The sequence below is a fragment of the Anomaloglossus baeobatrachus genome, chromosome 8 (genome assembly GCF_048569485.1).
Source record: "Anomaloglossus baeobatrachus isolate aAnoBae1 chromosome 8, aAnoBae1.hap1, whole genome shotgun sequence".
Taxonomy (NCBI): domain Eukaryota; kingdom Metazoa; phylum Chordata; class Amphibia; order Anura; family Aromobatidae; genus Anomaloglossus; species Anomaloglossus baeobatrachus.
The window spans coordinates 24,272,395-24,291,342 of NC_134360.1; the positions used below are offsets into that span (position 1 = coordinate 24,272,395).

General features: G+C 48.3%; 1 protein-coding gene and 3 non-coding genes across 4 annotated transcripts; all 4 read right to left on the minus strand.

The window, feature by feature from the left end:
• Positions 1 to 2,185: 2,185 nt before the first annotated feature.
• On the minus strand, positions 2,186 to 9,926 carry RPL13A (ribosomal protein L13a). Its single transcript, XM_075321377.1, has 9 exons — positions 9,830 to 9,926; positions 8,630 to 8,743; positions 7,807 to 7,879; positions 7,104 to 7,169; positions 5,468 to 5,569; positions 3,360 to 3,445; positions 3,197 to 3,256; positions 2,978 to 3,100; positions 2,186 to 2,314 (listed from the first exon to the last, which is right to left on the minus strand). The coding sequence occupies exons 1-9, from the start codon at positions 9,842 to 9,844 to the stop codon at positions 2,228 to 2,230; spliced, it is 726 nt and encodes a 241-aa protein (XP_075177492.1). The 5' UTR covers positions 9,845 to 9,926; the 3' UTR covers positions 2,186 to 2,227.
• LOC142250202 (small nucleolar RNA Z195/SNORD33/SNORD32 family) lies at positions 2,729 to 2,803 on the minus strand. Its single transcript, XR_012725136.1, has one exon. It is a non-coding gene; the product is annotated as a small nucleolar RNA Z195/SNORD33/SNORD32 family (small nucleolar RNA).
• Positions 7,692 to 7,774, minus strand: LOC142250204 (small nucleolar RNA Z195/SNORD33/SNORD32 family). The gene has a single exon (XR_012725138.1). It is a non-coding gene; the product is annotated as a small nucleolar RNA Z195/SNORD33/SNORD32 family (small nucleolar RNA).
• Positions 7,946 to 8,020, minus strand: LOC142250203 (small nucleolar RNA Z195/SNORD33/SNORD32 family). The gene has a single exon (XR_012725137.1). It is a non-coding gene; the product is annotated as a small nucleolar RNA Z195/SNORD33/SNORD32 family (small nucleolar RNA).
• Positions 9,927 to 18,948: the final 9,022 nt, after the last annotated feature.

The following is an 18,948-nucleotide window of genomic DNA, read 5'->3' on the forward strand; positions in this document are numbered from 1 at the left end:
CAGATGTGCATTGCAGCTGACGGGGGATATTTGAGCATCAAAGTTAAATAAGCGCCATATGTGTGACCAGCATTCAATGGTTTTTTTGCATTTCTGTATGCAAGGTGTCGATTCGTATTGAATTGATGATGCCCTACAATTTTTGAATTCACTTTTTTCTCTTTGTTTTCAAGATAAAAATGCTAACTCCATTGTTTTCCACCAGGTGGCGCTATAGGTGGTTTCATTGCGTAGCGCATGGCTACTTTACTATACCTAGACAACTTCTATGGCTATAGCTGCCGCCATTCTCAAGTTAATGGAGGTGGACAGGATATGGGTGGACACACTGTATACCATATCAGATAGTGGTCATGGAGTGGGGACGCTATTACATTATTCTAGGGTGCCAACCTCAGTGGCAAGGTAGTGTAATTTTGCCCCTCCCTCAGCCTCAATTTCTAATTATGTCATGGGATTTTAACTACTATATATGGCTGTTTTGGTTCATTCCTGGTTCCGCTTGCTACATTGGGAGTCACTGCCCAACTGGTGACTTCCAATGTGGTTTGGGTTCAGAAGAGAGCATTATCTAAGGTCTGGCTGAAGCTACAGAACCCAAATTTCCATGGGTCCACTCATCTCTAGCGCTAAAATATTGAGCCTTCCCGTCACTGGAACCCAGAGCATCATCCTCCTTCACCCATCTGTACAGTGGGCACAATGCAGGCAGGAGGCAACGTTCTTCATTCACCAAACTCAGACTTGTCCATCACTGCACAGAGCACGTTTCCTCCAGAGTCCAGTGGTGGCGGCTTTACACCGCTTCATCCGACGCTCTGCATTGTGCTTGGTAATGTATAGCTTGGTATATAGTGCTTGGTGATGTACGGCTGCTCTAGGTGTTCAGCCATGGATCTCTCAGCGGGCGCAGTGTTTGTGCTGATGGTACCAGAGGAGGTCTGGATTCTGCAGTTATTGGGTCAGCAGAGCTGTAGCTATTGTTTTTGCCCTTTCCTCCTCAGTCCCCCACTCTAAGGCTCTGTGCGCACTAGAGCTTTTTACCCGCAGATTTGCCGTGGAAATTTCTTGAGAAATGTCTGCAATCTTTGTGCAGACATTTCCCAGCAATTTCTATGGCAAAAAAAAAAAAAAAGCTGTGCGGATTTTTCTCAAGAAATTTCCTTGAGAAGAATTTCTCAAGAAACTTTCTTGAGAAAATGTCCATTATTTCCACAGGTACCCTGCGGATTTCGGCAGTACAGCCTGCAAAAATCCGCAGGGAACCACCCGCGGGTAAATCGCAGCAATTTCGCGGCTAATCCGGAAATCTTTCACTCCAAGAAGTTTCTCAAGAAATTTTCTTGAGAAACTTCACAGTTCTAGTGCGCACATAGCCTAACACTATGGGGTCTCCACTTTGTGCTTGAACTGCTGCGGCTCCTTCCACTTCTAAATAATATCACTCACCGGTGACTAATTTTGGGAATCACATACATGTCCTAGCAGCAATAGAACACATACCCATTATACTGTGATGCTATTCACATCCACTCTGCAAACAATGCCCAGAAACCTCATTTTAACATATTATACATCTCACAAATGAGCTGGTTAATACAGGTCTTGATAAAGTCCTGGTAATTGTTACCACAAGGGGGCGCTACAGCTCCCCTGTGTATTTCAGTTTACAGACCACACATGGCCTGATTTAGTTTTGTCTCAGTAACAGTTCGCTGCCCTAAAAATTAAAGCTTAACTATTTGTCATTACCTCGTAACCAGTTAAATTTCTATACCCGATTTGTTTCATAGGGATTAAGAGGGTCTTAAAAAGGGACTCTCCAGATTTGGCAAGAAAGCCTGCAGATTTTTGAATCCTAACATTGCACACTGTCAGGATTGTCTGACGCTGAGTGAGCATGTGACCACAAATATGCGACTTTCTTACTACCAGCCACATTACGATAACATGAGCGCAGTCTCACTCATTACAAGTCAACTGAGCGAGGCCAAGCCATTTAGTCAGGATGTAAGTGCACATTTTGCATCCTTGTGGTCACGATTGCCCATTTCTCCCCTCAGCACATCCTAACAGTGTGTATGCTGCGGGATGTGAGGATACACAAGTCATTGACTCAAGACACATGCCAAACCTGGACAACCCCTTTAAAAGGGGTGAAAATGAACAGGAACGTTCAAAAGAGTAACAATGTTACATGAAATATTTATTTCAAACGGGTGGATATCTAGACGAGGACCCCGTACTGCTTCAGGACATTTGTGTACTTGGCGATTTTGGTTTCCACATTTTTCTCTGCTCGCTTCTTCAGTTTCTGAAAATGGAAAATATATCAAATTAACACACTTTGTATTGTGGCCAATTCAAAGATGTAAAACCTGTAGATGTGTTGTGCAAAATCTCAATATAAAATTGTGAAAAAATTAGATGCACATTCAAGATCCCCTGTACTACAGAGACCCGGAAAAGTTTACATATTCCACATGATGGCAGTAACACAACTATGTGCAAGTGGCATCCATCTGCAGCTTGCCAAGTATCTTACATTACGTGGACAATACGTGACCTGTTCAGAGGCTGATGGGTGCCGCATCATCTCAAGTCTCGTTGCGAAGCTGAGAGGCACTGGGCACCTCCTGTAAAGTTTTCATGAACGCAACTAGGGGATTTCTATACCTTAATAAACCATTTAATCCAGTCTGGCACCATTACGTTATTGGGTCAGTCGGCCGTCTCAGATGGTAGTGCATGTGAACTGGTTTCATTGTAGTGAAACTCAAACACGAAGTTCATCAACGACAAGGCCAAAACTAACCCATCGGTGCCAACAATGCATTACTGCAGGAGATTGAATAATCCACAGAGAAAGACATTGGTGCATTGGCCTTTAGAAGACCACCGCATGCAGCACATAGGATGCCGGCTCAGCCCAGAGTAGTCATCACACCCCGGATATAAGTACAAGTCTACCACTTACCATGACCAGCTTCTTTTTGTCGTAGTGAAGTTTTGCCTTTTGCTTCCTTTTCTCTTCAAGAGTGGCGGTCACGGCTTGGTACTTCCAGCCAACTTCATGGGCAAGGCGACCAAGGTAGGCGAACTACATGAAGATCCAATAGAGAAATTTAGACTTTGATTACGACTCGTGGCCATTTATAAACACCAATATGCCAATAATGTGGTAGATTTCATGTACCTTTCTTGTTGGCTTCAAGCGCACAATCTTCAGGGCAGCAGGGACCACCATACGTTTCCTCTAATGGGGGGAAAAAAAAAAAAAAAAAAAAAACAGCTTGTGTCACTTCTCTACTAGACCTCAATGCTTTCCCACCACATCACATCAGTAGACTGCCACTTACCTTGTCATAAGGAGGTGGGATGCCATCAAAAACCTTAAGCCTCTCCAAAGCACCTTGTCCTCTCTTGGTTTTGTGGGGAAGCATTCCTGAAAGAAGAAGAAAAAAAAATACATATGAGTTTGTGAGTCTTAGCTCGTATGTGGGCCCAGACACTGGACTAGTCACTGGCAAGCTACAAACTTTACTGCAAATTAAATTAAAAAAACACAATATTAGCCACACAACACTTCTCTAGCAAAATATGGTTTTAGTTGAAATTCTCTGATGCTCATTATTACGCCTGTTTCACACATCAGTATTTTGCATCAGTTTCATCAGTATGTGATCAGTATTTAGACGCGAAAACCAGGAGAGTCTCCAAAACACAGAGCAGGTGTCAGTCTTTCAATTAGGCTTAAGACACACGGCATGAAAATCTGAGCATAATGCGATAAAACATCGCATTCCCCTCGGGTTAATATTAGCTTGTCTGCCAGCACCCATGAGCCATTATTTTCTCAGCCCCACTCTGACCAAGAAAACAATTGCGGCATGCTGCTGGTGCAGTGCAATCCTAGTTTCTGAAGAAAACCAAAAACCTTTCCTTTTGACCCTTGAAGTCACATCTCTGGTGACGGAACGTGTGGGGAAACCCCCCGTATAAGTTGATTTGTGGAACACGCACCACTCTCCCTGCATGGCAGTGGGTAGTTAGATTATAGAACTTATTTTTTTGTGGTCTGGACCTAGGGTGGAATTATTTGGTCTGACTATTACAGATAGTGTTTTCACAATAGTTCTTTAAGCTAAAGGCCGCTTTACACGCTGCGATATCGGTACAGATATCGCTAGCGTGCGTAACAGCCCCCATCGGTTGTGCGACACGGGCAAAATCGCTGCCCGTGGCGCACAACATCGCTCAGACCAGTCACACGGACTTACCTGCCTAGCGACGTCGCTGTGACCGACGAACCGCCTCCTTTCTAAGGGGGCGGTTCGTTCAGCGTCACAGCGACGTCACTAAGTGGGCGCCGATGAGCGGGACGTAACATCTCACCCACCTCCTTCCGCATTGCCGGAGCCCACCTCCTTCCGCATTTACGGAGGACGCAGGTAAGGTGAGGTTCCTCGATCCTGTGGTGTCCCACACAGCGATGTGTGCTGCCTCGGGAACTACATCGTAAACGCAGCAGCAACGATAAATGGGAATAGGGATGTCACTGATTAGCGATTTTTAAAGTTTTTGCAACGATTCAAAAATCGCTCATAGGTGTCACACGCAACGACATCACTAACGCGGACGGATGTGCGTCACAAATTCTGTGACCCCCAACGACAACGCTTGAGCGATGTCGTAGCGTGTAAAGCGGCCTTAAGTGTACTCCACCCAGGCTCACTACTTATCCTACACTGAGACTGGGTTGGTGGTATCAGATAAAGTGGTCTATAAATATGGCATGGGTTATATTCATGCAGGATTAATTGTGCACATGCTTGCATGTTTGCCTTTTGTATCAAATTTGCCATTATCAGCACAATAGTATTTTATTATAGTACTATATCTGGGGTGTTTGTTAACGGTCAGACTTTTTTTTTTTTAATGTTTTTAATATTGCACTTTTTGCTCTTCATGTGACATCTATTTATGTAGGTTTATTTTTGAACCAATAAAATATATATTTTTTGTCTATATACACGGAGTTGCTTGGGTGATCCCTATTATACAGCAATTCTTTCCTCTTACATTTGTCTGCAATCCTAGTTTCTCTCGCACCCATTCAAGTCTATGGGGCGAGAGGGAGTAGAAAAAAAAAAAAAATTATACGTATTGCACTCGCAGTACACCAATGTACCGCGAGTGCAGGGCGAGAATGGCAATAGCTGGCAACGGAGGAGATTGGGAGATAAATCCCCTCCTCAGCGCCGGCCTCCCCCCTGCAGCTGTGGTCCGATCGCATATCGGACCTCAGTCGTAATGACACACTGCTCCCGCTGTGCTGCCAGGGTGAGCCGAGTGTCATGCGAGGATCACAGTAGTCCCCCGTGTGGCCTCAGCCTTATAGTGCTTCTCTAAGTTCCACTCCTGGCTTTGGCACCAACACAAGTTCTAGCACTTAGGTAAGCGTTACCTCTTACAGTCCTCCAGAAGATGCGGCTGGGTGCTCTGAAGTGATACGGCCCACGGGAAGGGTTTGTGTTCATTCGTTTCCGCAGGAAAGCAAGATACTTCACTATTGGGGAAAGAAAAAATTTTTTCATGTAAGCAGAGGTAAAAATACACTGACGTTGGTGCAAGGAATTCCCAAAAGTTAGGACTGCGTTTATTCCTCATAAAAGGGGTTATCCAGGACATTTTTTTTTCTCCTAAGAACTTGCAGATACTATCTACTTGCCAGTCCTGCAACTATCTCTACCGACTCAGACAGGCTAGACATGTTTACAGAGTATAAGTCAATGGGGAACTCAAGCATTGTTCCAGAAGCCTTTGCGGGGAAAAAAAAAAAAAAAATTGAGTTCAACGATTTCCATTATACTAGGTACACTATAGTCATGTCCATCTGAGAACCCAACTGCTTGTTACAAGTACAGAGCGTGGTAGTGTTCACTCATCACTATTCAACAAGTGTCATCTACACTTCGCAGATTTTTCACTGACCTGCAGTGAGGATTTTTTCCCTGCAGTATGTCAGTTCTTCATGCAGATTTGACTTTTCTTCAAAGGTTTAATCCTGCACCAAATCCACAAAAAATCCCCACATATCTGCCGCAAAAGCAGCAAGTGCTACAACGTGGAAAAATCTGCACCAAACATGCAACAACATATGAAATTAGCCTAAAGGCCCAGTAGTGCCCACGCTGTGTAGTTTGACACGTATTTTTAGAAATCTGCATGTCCATTGTTAAGTCAGCAAAGTCTATAAGAATGCAGAAGTGCTGTGCCCACGTTGCTTATATTTTTCCCTTGCGTATTTGGTGCAGAAAAAAAAACCAAGATCTGCACCAAATATGCAAGGGAAAAATACTCAACGTGGGCACAGCACTTCTGCATTCTCAGACTTTGCTGGCCTCACAAGGGACATCCAGATTTTGCTGCAGATGTCTGAAAATCTGCAATAAAATCCGCAACGTGGGCACAGGGCCTAAGGCTATGTGTCCACGGGACTATCTGCGGATTTTTCTGCAGCTAAATCCACAGCATTCCCCCGGAATCCGCACCTTTTCATAGGTGCCGATTTTGTGCGGATTTGTCACGGATTTCGCAATTTTTTTTACATTCAATTGAATAGGCAAAATCCGCAGGTAAATCCGCATGGTTTCCGCTGCAAAAAAATCCGCAGCGTGGGCACAGCATTTCCCAAATGCCATAGAAATGGCTGGGGAGTAGCTGTGCTGCAGATTTCTGAAAAATCTGCGGCAAAATCCGCGCATTTTCCGCAGCGTGGGCACATAGCCCAAGTCCTCTGTGCTGCAGAGCACCCATTGTGGAGAAGCCGCACAGAAATAACAGTGCACTGCAAAGAGGAAAAAAAGCAGCGATGTTTAATTGACACTGCTTATTTTAAAGTGATGGAGCAGATCAGTTTTCCCTAGATTTATTTCCCGCTGCTGCTGCGTGACACTTCAAAATCTTAATCACAAATGTAACTGACGCATAGCTGTATATGCCTTGTGTGCACACAGCCTTACATGTGAGCATACTACTCAGTATGGACATTGCTGGAATAGCAAACTACCCAAACCAAAGTGACCACACAGAACACTTACGCTTGTTACGGTAGAAGTTGCCGGAAATGTTGATGCCCTCACATCTTACAACCACCACTTTGCGTCCTAAGGATCCAAAACATTTCAGAATTAGATATTAATGAATAGGATTTACTCAAAGGGTTAATCCCAAAATATCACATTGTCCTCTGGATAAAAAGTAGCCTACTGATTGCTGGACCCCTGCAATCCTGAGAATGGGGCTCTGAACCCTTTACCAAGATCCTTTGTGAATTGAGGGGAGGTGCCCAGGCTCTAAATAAATAAAATAAATAAATAAATAAATATATATATTTATTTGGAGCCTGGGCACCTCCCCTCAATTCACAAAGGATCTTGGTAAAGGGTCCAGAGCCCCATTCTCAGGATTGCAGGGGTCCAGCAATCAGTAGGCTACTTTTTATCCAGAGGACAATGTGATATTTTGGGATTAATATATATATATATATATTCTGCACATGCTTGGGGTCTTCTGACTGTCTCACTCACAGCCTCCCAGCATGGTATCAGATTTGGATATAGGTGAGAACTTAAGATTTTTGGGTAAAAAAAAAAAAAACCCCAAACATTAAGGGTCTTGTTACTGTCTCGGTCTCAGATGGTAGTGCATGTAAAGTGATCGCATGGTCGATTAAACTCGTATGAGAACCTTTTTGCTCATCAACGACCATTCATAATATTTCTTGCAGATCTTGACACTTACCAAGCAGCAACTGCTTAGCCACAATAGCGGCGAGACGACCAAGGATGTGTCCTCTGCCATCGATGGCCAGAACCTGCACAAAAACACACACAAAAGTCAGACAGGTGGCAGCGGTCTGCACCAGCACTGCGCTCGATCGGCCGTCTCAGATGGTAGTGCATGTGAACTGGTTTCATTGTAGTGAAACTCAAACACGTAGTTCATCAACGACAAGGCTGAAATAAGATTCCTCTGTGCCAAAGACTGCAAAAAAACAAACCACCTCCACCGCTCAGGTACAGCAACACTGAGTGCATCCAGAAGTTATACTCACTCCTCAGAGATAGATGATCACACAGCACAGGGAATATCGGGCCCTTCCCCTTAAATCGGGGATACATTTGTATCCAATTAGCTCAGTACAAATCAAAATATCCAGGCAGCAATCAATCCATGAGGCCCAAAAAGGCATCGCCAATATGCAGCAAAGAGTTAGCACTCCAAACTTCATAAACGATCAGGGATTTATTCCATAAGTATTCAGGATACAAGCAAAGAAAAACAAGTTTTCGGCTAATAAGCCTTTTTTTAAACAAGTGTTTGAAAAAGGCTTACTAGCCAAAAAGCGTTTTTCTTCGCTTGCATCTTGAATACTTGTGGAATAAATCACTTATAATAGTTTATGAAGTTTGGAGTGCCGATCCCTTATTTGATAATTATCTCAGTAGTTACAGGGATGCTGATCCAACACAGAGCTATTTGACACGGAGGTGGATGAGCCCCACGGGACCCTGGCAAACCTTGTGAAGACCCCGTGTCCCAACCCATGAGAGCCACTCCTTACCTGGCTGGAAGATTTGAACTCTCCGCCCAATTTCTTGTAGAAGCCGGGGAGACCCCCCTGGATCAGGTTTTGTGGCAGCTTCTGTGGCAGCTTCTTGGCCTGCAGCTTCTTGGCCTGAAGTAGAAGAGATGAGTCACATCAGCACATGGTCACCGCACATTTCAGTCACCTGTGGACGTCACATTCAGACTCCCAAAACAAGCAGCTCTGATCAAGCCCCCCAAAACTCCCACCATAGAAGCGCTCACATCATAAAGGGAATTTTAGTTTACCCACCAGTATTTTCTTCCCCAAATACAATGTGCCCAGCTGCCCATAAATATGAGAAATAGAAGAATCTCAAGAAGAACCGGGACCATTCACATTGATCGGGGGATGGGAGGGGTCTGCCAGTTATTCCCTGCGCTCCTGACCGGCCCCCTATAGGGACTGGCTTATATTTTAGAACATTTCTTGCTGTTCACGTCTCAAACACCTGGAAATCTGCTCTTAAAGGGGTGTTTCCTGACGGAATCCGTGCACCAGTCAGCAGTAGAGAATGCGTGTAGACACTGCACATGTTCGGCCACCGCTGTCAGGCTGTTATGGTGGCCGGTAACCTCGGCAACAGACCATACAATCTAAATTTGTGAAACTGCAAAGATTAATGAAGTGTCTTATTTTAACAGACACTTTAAAAGTTTCACCCAGTAAAAGTGAGAACACTTACTATTTGGAAGGAGGAAAGGGACATTGTGTGTAATTATATATAATGTATATATATTAGACTATATAGACTCATGCCTCTGAAGCCGCAGAGAGAATCCGGGGGCTGTTTTGTGACGGTGATAACCCCCTTGCAGAGCAGCATTGTCTGGCTGATAGCAGAGAATCAGGCTGGGTGCACACGTGACAGCCGGCAGCATCGCGCAGAGGGGCCCTTCACATGGGAGCTTTGCAGCCGGCTCGTAATACGGCATCAATCCTCCTAGAACTCGTCACGACTTGGCCGGAAAGCACAAGCTGCACAATCATCAGGGCCGCGTATGAGGCCTCCACACCGGCCCGGGCCCCCACATGAGGCTTCAGCAGACGTGCGGGAGTGCTCACCACAGGCGCCCGGACTGCCCGCAGCGCTCCGCCAACCTCCCCGCCGCATAACTACGCAGGTTCGATTATTCAGAAGAGACAGAAAGCGGCCGCCGGGCCGGAGCCTCTCACCTTAGCGTCCGCCATCTTGGCCTGCCGGACGAGAAAGAGACTCGCGCTTGGCACGGGGTCTCCAAGAGGAAAGGAAGGGGCGGAAGTGATGCATAAACACGCCCTATGTGAACAGGAAGCAGGCGGGGCCTATTGCTGCTAAAATGCGTGACGTAAACATAACAGAAAGAGAACCAATCAGCTTCGACGTCTCTTAAGCGTAAAGGAGTTGATTAAAGCGACGTCTGATTGGGCAGAGGTACCAACTTCCGCTCACGTGTCATGGGGAATGTCGGGATTTGTAGTTCTGGAAGTGATCAGAGAGCTGCATTAAAGGGTGTCCGTGTTATTTCGTGTTTTTTTTTGGAGGGGGCCTTGGTTTCTGTGGACACATGAGCAGCAGAGGCTGAGTGGGTGTCACATCTCCTAATAAATATTGTACATGGAAATTTAAAGGGGCTATTTAGCGATATTTACTTGCGCATCTGTCGTGGGCGGGGAGGACGCCGCTGCTGCGCTCGCTAACGCTCGGGTCCGGTGCTGCTGCGGCTGCTGCTCGGTGGCTCGAGTGGTGGGCCGGATCCAAGGACTCGAGCGGCGCTCCTCGCCCGTGAGTGAAAGGGGTGGTTGGTTTGGGGGATTCAGTCCGTGACGCCACCCATGGGTCGTGGTGAAGATAGGCACCACCGCTGCTGGTGACGGGGATCCCGGGAGCGATGGTAGGGAGCAGCTGGGATGTTGTTTTCCCCCTCCGTGGGTAGGGGTCGGTAGTCCTGGGGCCCGGTGGTGTGACGGGGAGGCAGGGTTGGTGAGGTGCAGGGTTACAGGGACAGCGCGGCGCGGTGCCGGATGGCACGGGTGTGTGTACTCAGTAAGAGATGCACAAAGTCCTCGGTAAACCAAACGGCTGGATGGACGGGTCCTGCAGCCGGCTGCTGTGTCTCTCCCCGGACAGGTGATGGCGGCTGTCTTTCCCTGAACCTTTGTGTACTGTTTGACTACGATGGGTCCCCAACGGTAGTCCGCTCCCCGGTGTATGGGTGCCGGAGGAGCCCGTTTGCCCGCATGCGCTGGCCCTTGGGTCTCTAGCCTTAGGCGGTAGCTGTATACCCTCACGGTGCGGACGGTTGCCTTCTAACAGGTCTTTGGCTGTTAGGAAACCCCTGGGGTTCCTGTCACACTCGGATTTGACTGTTGACGGCGACTCCAAGCCTAGTCGGGGTCTGATGGCCCTGCCTGTGTGTGCTAGCTTCACTTCGCTCCCTGGTCGGTACCGGCGGGCCAACGCCCGACCCCGGTCCTACAGTTCCACGTTGATTCACCACTCCTGCAGACGGCCACCACCATCTACCAACCTTGTTGTCAGTGCCTGGGCCACAACCCAGACACTCTCCACTTTACTCCTCTCACTTCCACCTCCTGGACTAAACTGTCTCTTTTTCCCGCCTCCAGGCCTGTGAACTCCTCGGTGGGTGGGGTCAACCGCTTGGCTCCGCCCCACCTGGTGTGGACATCAGACCCTGGAGGGAGGCAACAAGGTTTTTGTGTTTGGCTAATGTTACTGTCTAGTGGGGGGGTGTGTGTGTGTGTGTGTGTGTTACCTGTGACGACCTGGCTAGTCCAGGGCGCCACACATCCAAATATGATTGACGACAATGACATTACAACCCTGACACTCCCGCTGATTGTGCTCGGGTCTCGCCGAGTGGAAGGGGTCATAATGTGATCACCACCACTCACCTCCAATCTTAAAGAAAAAAACAACAGCCCCTTTAAATCCAAAACTCTCCTCCACACCCTGCACCCCTCCATAATGTCCCCTGCACCCTGCTCTGTAGTGTTCCCCCACACCCTGCACCCCTCCATAATGTCCCCTGCACCCTGCTCTGTAGTGTTCCCCCACACCCTGCACCCCTCCATAATGTCCCCTGCACCCTGCTCTGTAGTGTTCCCCCACACCCTGCACCCCTCCATAATGTCCCCTGTACCGTGCTCTGTAGTGTTCCCCCACACCCTGCACCCCTCCATAATCTCCCCCACACCCTGCTCTGTAGTGTTCCCCCACACCCTGCACCCTGCTCTGTAGTGTTCCCCCACACCCTGCACCCCTCCATAATGTCCCCTGCACCCTGCTTTGTAGTGTTCCCCCACACCCTGCACCCCTCCATAATGTCCCCCACACCCTGCACTCCTCCATAATGTCCCCTGCACCCTGCTCTGTAGTGTTCCCCCACACCCTGCACCCCTCCATAATGTCCCCCACACCCTGCTCTGTAGTGTTCCCCCACACCCTGCTCTGTAGTGTTCCCCCACACCCTGCACCCCTCCATAATGTCCCCTGCACCCTGCTTTGTAGTGTTCCCCCACACCCTGCACCCCTCCATAATGTCCCCCACACCCTGCACTCCTCCATAATGTCCCCTGCACCCTGCTCTGTAGTGTTCCCCCACACCCTGCACCCCTCCATAATGTCCCCCACACCCTGCACTCCTCCATAATGTCCCCTGCACCCTGCTCTGTAGTGTTCCCCCACACCCCTCCATAATGTCCCCCACACCCTGCACTCCTCCATAATGTCCCCTGCACCCTGCTCTGTAGTGTTCCCCCACACCCTGCACCCCTCCATAATGTCCCCTGCACTCTGCTCTGTAGTGTTCCCCCACATCCTGCACCCCTCCATAATGTCCCCTGCACCCTGCTTTGTAGTGTTCCCCCACACCCTGCACCCCTCCATAATGTCCCCCACACCCTGCACTCCTCCATAATGTCCCCTGCACCCTGCTCTGTAGTGTTCCCCCACACCCTGCACCCCTCCATAATGTCCCCTACACCCTGCACTTCTCTATAATATCCCCTGTAAGGAGCTGGCCACAGAATATAGACTATTGTATCAATGGACATAGAGCGGAGCCCACAGCTCTAGGGGATTTGGACATTTTACATTAATGTCCCCTGTACCCTGCTCTGTAGTGTTCCCCCACACCCTGCACCCCTCCATAATCTCCCCCACACCCTGCTCTGTAGTGTTCCCCCACACCCTGCACCCTGCTCTGTAGTGTTCCCCCACACCCTGCACCCCTCCATAATGTCCCCTGCACCCTGCTTTGTAGTGTTCCCCCACACCCTGCACCCCTCCATAATGTCCCCCACACCCTGCACTCCTCCATAATGTCCCCTGCACCCTGCTCTGTAGTGTTCCCCCACACCCTGCACCCCTCCATAATGTCCCCCACACCCTGCACTCCTCCATAATGTCCCCTGCACCCTGCTCTGTAGTGTTCCCCCACACCCTGCACCCCTCCATAATGTCCCCCACACCCTGCACTCCTCCATAATGTCCCCTGCACCCTGCTCTGTAGTGTTCCCCCACACCCTGCACCCCTCCATAATGTCCCCTGCACTCTGCTCTGTAGTGTTCCCCCACATCCTGCACCCCTCCATAATGTCCCCTACACCCTGCACTTCTCTATAATATCCCCTGTAAGGAGCTGGCCACAGAATATAGACTATTGTATCAATGGACATAGAGCGGAGCCCACAGCTCTAGGGGATTTGGACATTTTACATTACGGAGCACCGGTTACATCAATCTTTTTGTTGTGTTTTATTAGAGATTGCTTGCTTGTCAGTTTAAAGGGAACCTGTCACCACTTTGTTGGCGTATAAGCTGCAGCCACCACCACCGGGCTCTTATATACAGCATTCTAACATGCTGTATATAAGAGCCCAGGCCGCTGTGAGAACATAAAAATCACTTTATAATACTTACCTAACGGTCGTGCGGTTGGACATATGGGCATCTCCGTTGACCGTTGTCGGCGCCTCTTCTTTCGGCCATCTTCGTCCTCCTTCTGAAGCCTGTGGGCAGGATGCGTCTACGTCATACACACTCGCCGGTCCTGCGCAGGCGCACTACAATGCTTTGATCTGCCCTACTCAGGACCTGAATGCCGGCGAGTGTGGATGACGTCGGATACGTCATGCACCGCGGCTAGAGAAGGAGAACAAAGATGGCTGAAAGAGGCGGTGCCGGCACCGGAGAACGGAGACACCCATCTGGCCAACCGAGCAACCGTTAGGTAAGTATTATAAAGTGTTTTTTATGTTCTCACAGCGGCCTGGGCTCTTATATACAGCATGTTAGAATGCTGTATATAAGAGCCCGGTGGTGGTGGCTGCAGCCTATACGCCAAAAAAGTGGTGACAGGTTCCCTTTAAAGTACACAATTTGAAGGGGGGAGGTGTTGTAAACACGTGTATCCTAGTTGTCCTCCATGGACTCTAATGTAGTCAGACCTGCAGTAGGATTCATTGTCCTCCATCTGGTGGGGGGTTGTGCATTCATTGTTCCACGCTGTAGTGGGGCCTCCCTGATACACAATCCTGCAGACTAGAAAAAACCAAGGAGAAAAATTGTATGAAAAATACCCTGAATATAAATAAATAAATTGCAAGTGCTTAATAACAGGGTACTTAGTGTATACATTTTTGCAAAAAGGTAAAAAGCTGTCTCACCTCGTCACGGTGTACCCATCTGAGACAGTCCCTAACCTACTGAAGTTAAAAACATTATCAATACCTGACTTGTGTCATGTCAGAACTCCAATATGGATGGTGGCAAGTGGTTAGCTGTGTCCCAGATAAAATACACAGCAAAGTGAGACGCAATCAGCTGTTCAGTCTCAGTACTAGGAGGGCTGCACCCCCAACTTGCAACCAAGCAAGAAAACATACAAAAAACACAAAAACCTGAGCTGAAACAATGTTCAGTAAACATGCAACATTAAGCATGTGAATTGCAGCCTTAAGACTAGAAAAAACCAAGGAGAAAAATTGTATGAAAAATACCCTGAATATAAATAAATAAATTGCAAGTGCTTAATAACAGGGTACTTAGTGTATACATTTTTGCAAAAAGGTAAAAAGCTGTCTCACCTCGTCACGGTGTACCCATCTGAGACAGTCCCTAACCTACTGAAGTTAAAAACATTATCAATACCTGACTTGTGTCATGTCAGAACTCCAATATGGATGGTGGCAAGTGGTTAGCTGTGTCCCAGATAAAATACACAGCAAAGTGAGACGCAATCAGCTGTTCAGTCTCAGTACTAGGAGGGCTGCACCCCCAACTTGCAACCAAGCAACCCTTTAAAGTACACAATTTGAAGGGGGGAGGTGTTGTAAACACGTGTATCCTAGTTGTCCTCCATGGACTCTAATGTAGTCAGACCTGCAGTAGGATTCATTGTCCTCCATCTGGTGGGGGGTTGTGCATTCATTGTTCCACGCTGTAGTGGGGCCTCCCTGATACACAATCCTGCAGACTGGCTGGAGACTGCCCTCCTTCATACTTGAAGTTACATGAAGCAAATGTGTAAGGGGGTGGGATGTGATCACCTCTCCTCATCCAGGGGGCTTATCTTAACAGAGGTAGAAAAGCGATGAAACACATGTTTAGTCAGTGAGTTGGTGCTGTGACGTGGACGGTGAGGATCTGGTGCTGCAGCCAGGTCCTGGTACACAGGTGGCCTATAGAGATTGGAGCTGGATACATTCTCTGCGGTCATGATATCCGTTGTCTGGAGGAGGCGGAGCATAAGAACTATGGATTCTGTAAGACCATACAGAAGAAATAAATATTGTTGCATCATCAACCTACCTAGGTGATTAATACAACCCACAACCTCAGATCTTCAAATTTTCCCATCCTGCACCACTCCATAATGTCCCCAAACCCTGGACCGCTCCATAATGTCCCCACACCCTGCACCGCTCCATAATGTCCCCACACCCTTCACCACTCCATAATGTCCCAAAAAACCCTGCACCGCTCCATAATGTCCCAAAAAACCCTGCACCATTCCAAAATGTTCCCACACCCTGCACCACTCCATAATGTTCCCCCACATCCTACACTGCTCCATAATGTTAGCCCATACCCTGCACCGCTCCATAATGTTCCCCCACACCCTGCACCGCTCCATAATGTTAGCCCATACCCTGCACCGCTCCATAATGTTCCCCCAAACCCTGCACCGCTCCATAATGTTAGCCCATACCCTGCACCGCTCCATAATGTTCCCCCACACCCTGCACCGCTCCATAATGTTAGCCCATACCCTGCACCGCTCCATAATGTTAGCCCATACCCTGCACCGCTCCATAATGTTCCCCCACACCCTGCACCGCTCCATAATGTTCCCCCACACCCTGCACCGCTCCATAATGTTAGCCCATACCCTGCACCGCTCCATAATGTTAGCCCATACCCTGCACCGCTCAATAATGTTCCCCCACACCCTGCACCGCTCCATAATGTTCCCCCACACCCTGCACCGCTCCATAATGTTAGCCCATACCCTGCACCGCTCCATAATGTTCCCCCACACCCTGCACCGCTCCATAATGTTCCCCCACACCCTGCACCGCTCCATAATGTTAGCCCATACCCTGCACCGCTCCATAATGTTAGCCCATACCCTGCACCGCTCCATAATGTTAGCCCATACCCTGCACCGCTCCATAATGTTAGCCCATAACCTGCACCGCTCAATAATGTTCCCCCACACCCTGCACCGCTCCATAATGTTAGCCCATACCCTGCACCGCTCCATAATGTCCCCCACACCCTGCACCGCTCCATAATGTTCCCCCACACCCTGCACCGCTCCATAATGTTAGCCCATACCCTGCACCGCTCCATAATGTTAGCCCATACCCTGCACCGCTCCATAATGTCCCCCACACCCTGCACCGCTCCATAATGTTCCCCCACACCCTGCACCGCTCCATAATGTTAGCCCACACCCTGCACCGCTCCATAATGTTAGCCCATACCCTGCACCGCTCCATAATGTTAGCCCATACCCTGCACCGCTCCATAATGTTAGCCCATACCCTGCACCGCTCCATACTGTTAGCCCATACCCTGCACCGCTCCATAATGTTAGCCCATACCCTGCACCGCTCCATAATGTTAGCCCATACCCTGCACCGCTCCATAATGTTAGCCCATAACCTGCACCACTCCATAATGTCCCCCACGCTCTGCACCGCTCCATAATGTTAGCCCATACCCTGCACCGCTCCATAATGTTAGCCCATACCCTGCACCGCTCCATAATGTTAGCCCATACCCTGCACCGCTCCATAATGTTAGCCCATACCCTGCACCGCTCCATAATGTTAGCCCATACCCTGCACCGCTCCATAATGTTAGCCCATACCCTGCACCGCTCCATAATGTTCCCCCACACCCTGCACCGCTCCATAATGTTAGCCCATACTCTGCACCGCTCCATAATGTTAGCCCATAACCTGCACCGCTCCATACTGTTAGCCCATACCCTGCACCGCTCCATAATGTTAGCCCATACCCTGCACCGCTCCATAATGTTAGCCCATACCCTGCACCGCTCCATAATGTTAGCCCATACCCTGCACCACTCCATAATGTCCCCCACGCTCTGCACCGCTCCATAATGTTAGCCCATACCCTGCACCGCTCCATAATGTTAGCCCATACCCTGCACCGCTCCATAATGTTAGCCCATACTCTGCACCACTCCATAATGTCCCCCACGCTCTGCACCGCTCCATAATATTCCCCCACACCCTGCACCGCTCCATAATGTTCCCCCACACCCTGCACCGCTCCATAATGTTAGCCCATACTCTGCACCGCTCCATAATGTTCCCCCACACCTTGCACTGCTCTGCAATGTCCCTCAAACCCTGCACCACTCCATAATGTCCCAAACACCCTGCACCGCTCCATAACGTCCCCAGAGCCTGCACGTCTCCAAAATGTGTCCCACATTGCACCTCTGCATACTGTTCCCCCTTCACAATCCCTCCTCACCCCTGTGCCCCATGAGTTCATTTTAATCAATAGATCTTGGAATAATAATAATTTCTACAATATGATGTGTCTAACAAATGTTCTGATTGGTCTGATCATACCACATCTCCTGGGGAGAGTAGGGCGCAAAATAAAGTATACAGACATTACAGCTGATTCTATCTGTGAGGTAAAACATTTCTCTGCCTGTTTTAAAAAAAATGTTTACCTCAAAGAAAGAATAATTTGTGATCCTGTGCTGTAATGTCTTTATACTCTTTTGCTTGCTCCCCAGCCCAGGAGATGTGGTATGCCCGTACCATGTTCCTGTACGGTCAGACACAACCATTACACAGCACATAGCAGGGACACATGTGTGAGATTATCTCAGCACAGGAACATTTTTTCTAAACACATTCAGTTGTGAAAATTATTATTATTCCAAGATCTATTGATTGAAATAAACTTTGCTCTTGGGTAAACCCTTTTAAGATTTTTGACTAGGGATGATGGGGATGTTCGGGTTCACTGGGTTCAGTCGAACTTGACCCCAAATCACATATAAATCAATGGCCACCCAAACGTTTGTGCTGTAAAATAGTCGTAGTAAGGGCTAGGAGGCTGCAAAAGGAAGCAGAATGGGGGTAAGAGCAGGACAAGTGACCTGCAAACAAATGTGGATAGGGACTAAATAATGTAAAAAAATGACGTTTCACATCAGCGTTTTTCTGACGCACTGCTGGATCCGGCACAAATGCAGTACAGTTCACAGGTATTGCGGCAAGCTCCGGTCACATGCTGTCACATGACCGCATGTGACCGGAGCTTGCCGCGATGCCTGTGAACTGTATTGAACTGTACTGCATTTGTGCCGGATCCATCAGTGCATCAAAAAAAACACTGTGAATCCAGCGTTATTTTTGATAACCAGCCAAGGTAAAGCAGACAGCTGGGGGCTGGTATTATCAGGCTGAGAAGGCCCATCATTATTTGGCCCTTCCCAGCCTAAAAAAAAGCAGCTTACAACTGCCTCAAAAGTGGTGCATCCATTAGATGGGCCAATTCTGGTGCTTTGAGCAGCATTTCTCGATTGCCCTGCTGCAGTGGTAATCAGGATAATATTTTTGAAGTTGATGTCAGCTGTGAATTAACAGCTGGCATCAAGGCCAGAGGTTAGTAATGGTGAGGCATATATCAGACACCCTCATTACTAACCTAGCAAGTGTAGAGTTAAAAAATACACAGGAAAAAATTGCTTATTTCAATAAAGACTTCCCCACACTACTACATTCACCAGTTT

What these genes read in the sequence shown, in the direction of transcription:
- RPL13A (XM_075321377.1), bottom strand. An exon ending in CTTCTGGAGGACTGTAAGAG is followed by an intron (nt 3,446 to 5,467) that starts GTAACGCTTACC and finishes TTCTTCTTTCAG; the next exon opens with GAATGCTTCCCCACAAAACC. An exon ending in TCCCACCTCCTTATGACAAG is followed by an intron (nt 3,257 to 3,359) that starts GTAAGTGGCAGT and finishes TCCCCCCATTAG; the next exon opens with AGGAAACGTATGGTGGTCCC.